Source organism: Poecilia formosa, unplaced genomic scaffold (assembly GCF_000485575.1).
Source record: "Poecilia formosa unplaced genomic scaffold, Poecilia_formosa-5.1.2 Scaffold954, whole genome shotgun sequence".
NCBI lineage: Eukaryota > Metazoa > Chordata > Actinopteri > Cyprinodontiformes > Poeciliidae > Poecilia > Poecilia formosa.
Genome location: NW_006800893.1, coordinates 1 through 10,905, shown reverse-complemented (window position 1 = coordinate 10,905; position 10,905 = coordinate 1). Strand labels below are relative to the sequence as shown.

The window sequence follows — 10,905 nt, the reverse complement described above, 5'->3', positions numbered from 1 at the left end:
GTTCCTTTTACGCCAGATGTAATGGGACACACACCTTCCAAAGAGTTCCACTTTTGTCTCATCGGTCCACAGAATGTTTTCCCAAAAGTCTTGGGGATCATCAAGATGTGTTTTGTAAAAATTGAGACGAACTTTAATGTTCTTTTTGCTCAGCAGTGGTTTTCTTCTTGGAACTCTGCCTTTGCAGGCCATTTTGTCCAGTCTTTTTCTGATGGTGGAGGCATCAACGCTGACCTTAACTGAGGCAAGTGAGGCATGCAGTTCTTTGGACGTTGTTGTGGGGTCTTTTGTGACCTCTTGGATGAGTCGTCGCTGCGCTCTTGGGGTAATTTTGGGCCTCTGGCCACTCATGGGAAGGTTCACCACTGTTCCATGTCTTCGCTATTTGTGGATAATGGCTCTCACTGTGGTTCGCTGGATTCCCAAAGCTTTGGAAATAGCTTTCTAACCCTTTCCAGACTGATAGATCTTAATTACTGTCTTTCTCAATTGTTCCTGAATTTCTTTGGATCTCGGTATGATGTGTAGCTTTTAAGGATCTTTTGGTGGACTTTACTGTGTCAGGCAGCTCCTATTTAAGTGATGTCTTGATTGAAAATAGGTGTGGCAATAATCAGGCCTGGGTGTGGCTAGAGAAATTTAACTCAGGTGTTAAAAACCAAAGTTATAGTACATTTTAATGAGGGGGGCAATCACTTTTTCACACAGGGCCATGATGGTTTGGATTTTTTTTCTCCTTTAATAATAAACACCTTCATTTACAAATTGCATTTTATGTTTACTTGTGTTGTCCTTGACTATTGTTTAAATTGGTTTGATGTTCCGAAACACTTAAGTGTGACAAACATGCAAAAAAAAAAAAACAGGAAATGAGGAAAGGGGCAAACACTTTTTCACACCACTGTATATCAGCTGTCCTAACCTGACATCCTGGAGTGATTGCTTTTCCAAAACCCAAACCAGCTTCAGTCTTTACAGTGCTCATTTTATAGAGTTGACATTGGTACTGTAAGTGATCCAGTATGAAACGGTAGCACCACAGCACTGGTAGCATTACCGCCACTTACTGGTATGGAGTGTGGTTCGTGATGATCTATATACTTCATACCTAATCCCTATAATATTTCTGACTAAACATACACTCTCACACTCACACCTACTTATATAACTTTACTTTTAAATAGCTTATAAACCTCTCTTCATTATTCTTTGCACATTCACAACCATCTTACTCTACTCAGATTCTATGAAATACCTTTGTTTTTTTTAAGAAACCAAATAATTATTTGAATATGTCTACTCCCCAAATCCCTCCTCAAAAAATCTGATAAATTAAACCTTTCTTTAATACCTTCACACTCTCTCAACATGCATCTTCTCTCATCTTCATATTTATAACACTCTAAAATAACATGCTCTATTGTTTCAAACTTCTCACAATAATCTCACTTTCCAGTTTTATGCTTCTGTATTTTAAAAAGTGAATAATTAAGCCCTGTATGACCGAACCGTAACCTAATTATTCTTTCCTCCTTCCTGTTTCTTCTTCCCTTTCTTTTCCTTCCTACAAACTTCTGAATTTTATAAAACCATCTTCCTGTTAAACTTTCATCCCACCTTCTCTGCCATATTTTCATCAGCTCCTCGTTGACTTTACTTTTCCCTTCAGATTTACTTGTCCTAACTGTAAAACTAATAGGATTATGTATTGCTGCCTTTGCCGATTTATCAGCCCACTCGTTACCTATTACCCCTATATGTGCTGGAACCCATACAAAAACAACTATTAACCCCATATTTTGTATTCTAAATAGAGTATGCAATAATTCTAATAAGATATCCATCCTACAATCTGTACTGTTATGTTTTATGCTTATCAAAGCCAAGCTTGAATCGGAGCAAATTATTGCTTGCAGTGGTTTTACGTCCTCTATCCATTGTAATGCCAATAGTATAGCTCCTGTATAAATTGATAACCCATCTGTAATTCTCTTCCCTATTTTCAAATTGAATTCTGGGATTGCAAATGCTATTCCCATTTTTCCTGCTATTTTTGATGCATCTGTGTAAATTTGGACATGTCGATAATACTGATTTAAATGTGATTGCACTGAATATCTACCTACAACATTTGATTTGTCTTGTTTCTTTACCATTAATGATATATCTACTATAGTTTCTGGCAGAATCCAGGGTGGTATAATTGATGTTGGATCTGTTTGACTAATTTCTAAAACATCCATTTTAAATTCCTTTACTTCCTTTTCAATTTTTCATCCATAACTCCTCATCTCTTTCTTTTCCTTTTCCCAATATGACTTTAAAATTTCCCGAGTTGGATGATCACATTTATTACCCATCAAACTTAACCAATAATTAATTCCTAGTTTAGTTCTCCTTAGATCTAATGGCATTTCTCCCGTTTCTATTTCTAATGCTTCTGTAGGTGTTGTTTTAAATGCTCCAGTACACAATCTTAATGCTTGATGTTGAATATTGTCTAATTNTTTTCTAACTTTTCTTCTAGTGATCCGGACAGGTAATGTCCTGCTATGAAATGTCGGGGGGCCAGACACATTCTGGTGGAAGACGGTTGTAAAAATCATATCTGGACCCCGGTCTCAGACCTCAGAAACGCAGAGTGCCGGATCCTCAGGGAGGTCAGAGGCAGGTGGCTTTGATGAAGTGAGGTCTGCTATGTTAACGCCCTAGCTCTCCCTAGAGAATCGTGCCGAGGCGAACCTGTTGATCCATACTATCCTGCTGGGAGGAGGAGGAGTCTGTCCGTCCTCCTCTCTGACCCGGATCCTCCACCAGCATCTTCAGGCGGCTCAGGTGCAGCCCGACTCTCTTTAGTGATTGACTTCCTGGGAAACTCTGGTCTTGTGAGTGAGTGTAGGAGCAGAGAGGGAGGGGGGATGGAGGAGGGGAACCGGTCAATCTGTTCCCAGTCGATGTTTTATCAGTTTGTATTGGAATAGTTTGTTCTTGATAAGCGGAGGCTTCCATCCTAGTCACACATCCTTGAGCCTGTTCTTCTGAAGAGATGGTCACATTGCTGTTCTTGTTGATAAAATGAAAATGTTTGCAGTGAGCAGCCTTATCCCATGTTTGTTAAGATTGCGTCAGCCTCTTCCAAAGAGGTGAAAGCGCTACCAGTAGATCCAGAGGTTATCGATGAAGGTCACTGAGCTGGCAGAGCAGGTTTTAATCAGCCATTTGTTTATCATGCCCAGCCTGGAATGTTTTTCGTCTCCCCATTGAGGCGATGGAATTGGACCACTGAGAAATAACTTCATTTTTAATTTTCCCATAGTGTCCAGAAGAATATTAAAGTCCTTTTTTAGAATCTCCGATTTTTGCTTTGCCAGATCGTTGGCTCCAACATGCACAACTAAAGTCTCCATGTTTGGCTGATCAGCGGTTAGAGAGAGCACTTTGCGAGTCAAATCAGATACAGTGTCACCAAGAAAAGAAACCACTCTCGTTTTCTTGGGATTGCACACATGACTGATTCCATTTACTGTCTCATCTCCAACAATAAGCACTCTTTGCATACCTTTCGTTTTCCTGGTGGTTATTTTGTCCTTCGGCGCTTTGTGGGGTGGATGTGCTGGTCTCGCTTCATTGTTGATGTTTGAAGATGGGTTTTCACTCAGAGGCTCAGGCTGGAGTGCAGAAAATCTGTTTTTCAGTGGGATTCCCACGGAGTCGGAATATTTTGAGGCTTGGGCTGGTCGCTTTGTCCTTGGGAGCGGGGTCAGTGGAGCCATTTTGGTTGCAGCTGCTTGTTTGCTGTTCTTTGGCGGAGCAGGTGTTGAAGTTGAAGGTGGGTTTCGGCTCAGTCGGCCACGCTGTTTCGTCCAGGTGAGGTGTTCTCCCTGTTAGTCGTCTCATGGGATCTGCAGTGTGAGACTTTTGTTTTGGCTTGGCGCCCTGAGCGATCCAGGGTGAGCTGCTTGGTGCGGGGTGTACGACCTCACCGCTGATTTGAGGAAGAGTTGTTTCATTTCCACAGGTAGCGTTGATCTCAAAGTTCACCTCCAGCCGTTGAATCTTCGTTTCTAAAAACCGAAGTCGTTGTAGAATACTGTTAATGTCCTTGGAGTCGGACGGGGGCATTTTGCCCTAGCTCAACTTGGAGATGAAGAAAAGTAAGGTAAAAATAAAAGTGAAAAAAATTTCCCAGTCCTTAAGTCTGAAGTAATCCAGTTATTATGTCGATAATGTAAATATAACCATAAAAATTGTGACTTTAAAAATAATTCACAGGCAAAGTTATCAGTAAGGACGGGAGAGAGCAGGATAAGCTGTTCCTCCTTCAGCTGCCAGAGACTTATCCCTCTCTCTCTTAGCTTTCTTTATAATCCTCCTTACTACTGCTTGCTTCCTTTTATAGTCAATTAAGTTCATATAGATTGGGTTATGTTTTAATACCTTCAAGGCTTTATTTCTTAATTTAATTGCTTCCTTACACTCACTTGTCCACCATCGCACCTTTTTCTTATCATTAATACTCCCTGACTTTTTAATAGAGTTTTCTGCTGCTTCCGTTATTACCTTTGAGATACTTGCATTTACTTCATTTATATGCATATTAAAATCTACCTTTTCTAAATACATTTCACTCAAATATCTAAACTTACTCCAATCTGCCTTATTAAAGTTGGCCATTCTAAGGTAAAAACACAGCGCATACAGTGTTCATGTTTTGTTTTGTTTTCATCCAGACGGCTTCCCGCGCCCCCCCCCTGCAATGACACGGCGCCCCCCCCCTAGGGGGCGCGCCCCACAGTTTGGGAACCTCTGGTCTAATTTATCCAGATGAGTTTTAGCTGCTGAACTGTAAACTAACCAACCAAAATCAAAGTCAGATCTTATCATTCCTGTATAAATCTGTTTTAGCAATTGTCTGTCTGCCCCCCATTCACTACCAGCCAAAAATCTCAATATATTCAATTTTCTCATACATTTATCTAAAATCTTTTGAATGTGAATATTCCATTTTAATTTTTCATCAAACCACAAACCTAAAAATGTTATACTCTTTACCTGCTCTATTTTTTGAATCTATAATTTTAAATCTATTACTTTTTGTTTTTTTCTGAGAAAATATAATTACTTTTGTTTTATCCACTGAGAATTTAAATCCCCATTTCAGTGCCCACACCTCTATATCAATAATTACCTTTTGTAATTTCTTTACTATAAACTCAACATTTTTCCCTCTTTTCCAAACAGCCAAACAGCTCCATCATCTGCAAAGAGTGAACAACCCATATCCTTTCCAATATTTTTGAATATGTCATTTATCATAACAGAAAACAATGAGCTTATAATACTTCCCTGTGGCGTTTCATTTTCCACTAGATATTTATCTGAAACTACTCCAATTCTTACCTGTAATTTCCTGTTTGTTAAAAAGTCTTTAATCCATTCATATATTTTCCTTTAATCCCCAATTTGTGTAATTTGTGTAACTTAATTAATAAACCCTCTACCCACATCATATCATTTCTAACTTCATGCTCAAGACATAATGTTGAGTCATTAGTGCTCCTCCCTTTATGAAAACCACTTTGATAATTAGAAATATTATAGCTTTTGACTTATCACTTAGTTGACTTATCATTCTATACCAAATTTTATCTTCACCTGTATTTTTGGTCTTTCTAAGCACACAATTTAATTCCACTTTGGTAAAATCAACATTCAAAAAATGATTTATTTCTTCATCACTCTGTATTAAATTTTTATACTTAAGAACAGTATTTTCTCTCCCTTTTCTTCCCTCTTCGCTAATGTTATTTGTGCTATGTATCTTACAAAATAATCTTGCCATTACCTCAGCTTTATCCTCATCTCTAATTATGTCAGCATTCTCTACTTTTAATACAGGATAATCAAACTCTTTTTTAATACCATTCATTTTTTTAATTACTTTCCATATCTTCTCAATTTTTGTATCTTTCCCTATTGTACTACAAACATTTCTCCAATAGTCTCTCTTAGCTTTCTTTATAATCCTCCTTACTACTGCTTGCTTCCTTTTATAATCAATAAGTTCATATAAACTGGGTTATGTTTTAATACCTTCAAGACTTTATTTCTTAATTTAATTTCTTCCTTACACTCACTTGTCCACCATGGCACCTTTTTCTTATCATTAATACTCCCTGACTTTTTAATAGAGTTTTCTGCTGCTTCCATTATTACCTTCGAGATATTTGCATTTACTTCATTTATATGCATATTAAAATCTACCTTTTCTAAATACATTTGACTCAAATATCTAAACTTACTCCAATCTGCCTTATTAAAGTTCAATCTCTCCCCACTATTTTTATACTTATTTCCAATTATTCCTACCCTTATAGTTATAGGATAATGATCACTACCTACTGTAGTTTCTTTATCAACTGACCACTCACAAATACCAGCTACATCATTTGATACAATTGATAGATCAATAGATGATTCCATCCCCGTTCTTATATTGATTCTTGTTCCCCTTCTCTCATTAATACATACTAAATTTTTTCTTTTCCATCACTTCTTCTATAACCTGGCCATTTTTATCTTTACTATTACCCCATAGTGTACTTTTTGCATTGAAATCCCCACACCAAATTACTCTTCCCTCCAAATAATCTAATAATTCCACCATTATTTCAGACGATAACAATTTACATGGATTATAAAAATTTATTTTAATTTTACCTCCCTGCTCCCATACCTCAATTACTACAAATTCTAGTTCTTTCCCTTTTCCTAAAACCTGATATTTTATCCCTCATTTTATAAATATTCCACATCCACCTCCCCCTCCCTCTTCTCGATCTCTTCTTGTACTACTAACATATCCTCTAATCACAAAATCTAATGTTAATTTTAACCAAGTTTCCTGCACACATATTATATATGGTTGGACTTCAAGCTTGTCAATATAACCTTTAAATTCCTGTCCATTAGCTATCAAACTCCTAGCGTTCCATTGCAGTATTAGCATAAACTACTTTCACTTGCTGGTCCCGACTTCTTATCCACCTCTAGCTGTTTATTTATTTCTTCCCATGTACCTTCCTTAAACCCCAAGAATTTTTCAGCTCCTCTCACTATTATTTTAATCTCGGTTTTGTGCTTAGCTTGATCTGTACAGTTGATAACATAAGCTATGAATAAAACTAGATTTTTTTTAGATTGCCGTGTTGTTTGACTCCCCATTTGCTCAACCTCTTTTTTCCTGCTCCTTCACATTTTTAACAGCCTCTGCATAGCTTATATTTTTAGATGTTTTAATCTGCACTACTTCTTTAGCCCTCTTTCTTACCTCACATCCTCCGTACGTAACATGTGAGATAAGAAAGAGGGTTATGTTTTAATACCTTCAAGACTTTACACAGTTACAACATTTCTCTTGTACGTCTTCCTTACATTCTTCAAATTTATGATCTTCCCCACATTTTGGACATCTCTGCTTTCCTTTACAAACTGCCGCAATGTGTCCATACTTTTGGCATTTAAAACACCGAAGTGGTGGAGGAACATAAGGTCTGACTTGGAAACTTATATATCCTATTTTTATATTGATTGGCAACTCTTTTTCTTCAAACTCCACTAGGATTGACTGACTCCCAACTCTCTCACCATCCACAGTTCTTCACAGCCTTTTCACATTAGTCACCTTTGCTCCAACAATATTCCTCTTAAGTTTTTCCAGATCCTCATCTAGAGGGATCCCATAGATCACCCCTCTAATTTTTTTTTATTTCCTCCCAACATTTTTTCCTCCAGCACAGTTCTTTTACATATATTGTCCACATTGAAGGCCTTATTCTTTTGCTCTATATCCTTACATTCTATCAAAAGACTTCCATCTCTCAAAATCTTTACCATTTCAACGTCTCCTATTTTCTTTTTAGTTTCTCTTGACACCCCAATTGGGCTAATTTTCTCCTGATCTTCGTCACTCTTAAGTTTCAGAATTACTTTAAATTCCTCATTCACAACTTTTCTCCTAACTACCCTCTCTTCCTCTGAACTGCTTCCTTCTAAATCCCGTTTACTACCTTGGCTATCTCTGATTCCCTTCCCTTCGTCTACTTTGATTCTTCCTCGTCCTCTTCCTCTCCCTCTTCCCACTGGCGTCCACCCTTCATATTCCCCTTCTTCTTCATTACTTATCTCCATTGCCATTCGAACCATTCACATACCAGTTTATGCCAAAAACCGCCTTTTCCACACTCCAAGTTTTGTTCCACAATCCTAGATCTTTCGCTCAAAAGCCCGGCCACAACGTCTTCTGTGTTCGTCAAATGATTATCTTCGCAATCTCCTAGAACCCACCAACTCAACTCAGGTGTGTTGACGTAGATACACATCTAAAAGTTGCAGCAGACCGGCCCTCCAGGCCTAGAGTTGCCCACCCCTGCTTTAGATCAACATTAGATTCTTTTTCTTTTGCTCTATTCTTTGGTTTGTTATTTTTATTCTATTTCCTTTTAATTCCTGTAAACCACTTTGTATCGCCTTGTTACTGAAAATGTGCTATATAAATAAAATTACCTTTATCTTTACTGCAATAATTTGCATAGAATTTTCTGAGACAAACACAATCATGAAACCATCAAAAGAACCTAAAGTAAAGTTTGTATTTTTCAGACCTTTGACATGGATTGAGGAACGTCAAGCAGGTCTCCCAAGGACTAAGAAGATCAACTTTGTGTTTGACGGCTTCACTTTGACCCAGATTCCTCCAGCACCTAGAGGTACTGTTGGACTTTTTATGCAAGACCTGATCCTCTTCTCTGCCAAGTTGTCAGGCCAAGTGAGTACTGAAGAACTTGACAGAGAGAGGGTGAGAATCTTACACTGTTTGGGACTGGCCCAGAAGATTCAGGAACTTTGCAAAAGTTAAATAAGGATTCTCTGCTTTGTCATCAGCTTGTATTGATTCTGTTTGAATTAAACATTATTTCTCTATTTCTCCTTTAATGTTTGTTCTTTAAAGGCTTCATGTAGTTCTAAGCTCTAAAGAGAATTTTTTGTTTGTTTTTCTTGACACATTATTGCTGAAATTGATTTCTATTACTAAGGTTTTCCCATGGTTTTCTATAACTCCATCCCACCATCCTTCATCTGTCGCTTGGTACTTAATTCTGGCAAACGTCCTCTACTAAAGGACAATTTAGAATGAGGAATTATAATTATCCTTATACATAAACATAAATTTGTGTCATGTAAACTTATTAATCCTGTGGCAGACACCAGTATTCATGGTTTTGGATGAATCGGCCACCGATCATAATCAGCCGATTTCCGTGAAAACGTATGTGATTGGTGATCACCGATCACGAAAACCAATCACCTGCATCTCACTTAACAGCCTGCATGTGCAGCTTATCTCCTCTTTCCTGGGTTGGACTATTCTGCTCTAATAGCAGAATATTTAGACCATGTTTGAGATTTGTGAAACTTTTATCTGATTTATGAAACTTCAATAAAGGTTGATTTTACCACTTTTTTTTGCATCTGGATCATACTGGAACTGCTCCAGCTCCAAAACTACAAACACCTAGACAATTCAAACCTGGACTGGATTATTCTGTTCTAACAGAATATTTATAACCATGTTTGGGATTTGGGAAACCTTTCTCTGATTTGTGAAACTTCAATAAATGGCAATTTTCACCTTTTTTCCTGTCTTGGTCACACAAGATCTGTTCTAATTCCAAAACTACAATACATAGACACTTAAAACCTGGGCTGGATTATTCTCAACAGCAGAATATTTAAAACCATGTTTGGGATTTGTGAAACTTTTTTCTGATTTGTGAAATTTCAAAAAAGGCCGATTTCACCACTTTTTTTTATCTTGGTCACACGAGGACTGCTCTAATTCCAAATCTAAAACACTAGACTCTTCAAACCTAGAATAACTTATTCTCAACTAGTAGCAAAATATTTAAAACCATGTTTGTGATTTGTGAAACTTCAATGAAGGGCGATTTCAGACCCTTTTCTGCATCTGGTTCACACCAGAACTTCTCTAATTCTAAAACTACAACACCCTGACACTTCAAACCAGGACCAGATTGTTTTCAACTAGTAGCACAATATTTAAAACCATGTTTGGGATTCATGAAACTTTTTTCTGATTTGTGAAACTTCACTTCACTTAACAGACCGCTGCAGAAGATCTTTCCTTCCAGCAGCCATCACCATCTACAATAGCTCTTTGAAGAATTAATTAGTTACACCAACATTTAGTTTCACTTTGGGATTAATAAAGTGGTTTTGAATTAGAATTGAATTTGAATTTGAAAAAAATTGCATGGAACAAGTGTGAATAGTAATCTAAACTTTAGTGAAGTTTCACAAATCCCAAACATGGATTAAAATATTCTGCTATTAGAGCAGAATAATATAGTCCAGGTTTGAAGAGTCTAGGTGTTGTAGTTTTGGAATTAGAGCAGTTCTAATATGAGCTACATGCAAAAAAGGGTGAAAATTGAATTTTATTAAGTTTTACAAATCAGAAAAAAGTTTCACATATCACAAACATGGTTTTAAATATTCTACTATTAGTTGCAAATAATCCAATCGAGGTTTGAAGAGTCTAGGTGTTGTAGTTTTGGAAGAGGAGCAGTTATACTATGACAGAGATCCAAAAAAGTGGTGAAATCAACCTTTTTTGAAAAGTTTCACAAATCAGAAAAAAGTTTCACAAATGACAAACATGGTTGTAAATATTCTGCTACTAGTTGAGAGTAATCCAGTCCAGGTTTGAAGAGTCTAGGTGTTGTAGTTTTGGAAGAGGAGCAGTTATGCTATGACAGAGATCCAAAAAAAGTGGTGAAATCAACCTTTTTTGAAAAGTTTCACAAATCAGAAAAAAGTTTCACA

General features: G+C 37.1%; 1 protein-coding gene and 1 long non-coding RNA gene across 3 annotated transcripts in view; both read left to right on the top strand.

Moving 5' to 3' along the window:
- The window catches only part of LOC103132198 (biliverdin reductase A-like), a 47,614-nt gene extending 38,631 nt beyond the window's left edge, over positions 1–8,983 (top strand). For both annotated transcript variants that reach the window (XM_016667218.1, XM_007543964.2), the window contains one exon: positions 8,662–8,983. In XM_016667218.1, coding sequence (XP_016522704.1) covers positions 8,662–8,917 — 256 coding nt within the window. In that variant the 3' untranslated portion in view covers positions 8,918–8,983. The remainder of the gene's footprint in view (positions 1–8,661) is intronic.
- Positions 2,536–2,773, top strand: LOC107835053 (uncharacterized). Its single transcript, XR_001660881.1, has 2 exons — positions 2,536–2,690; positions 2,725–2,773. It is a non-coding gene; the product is annotated as an uncharacterized LOC107835053 (long non-coding RNA).
- Positions 8,984–10,905: the final 1,922 nt, after the last annotated feature.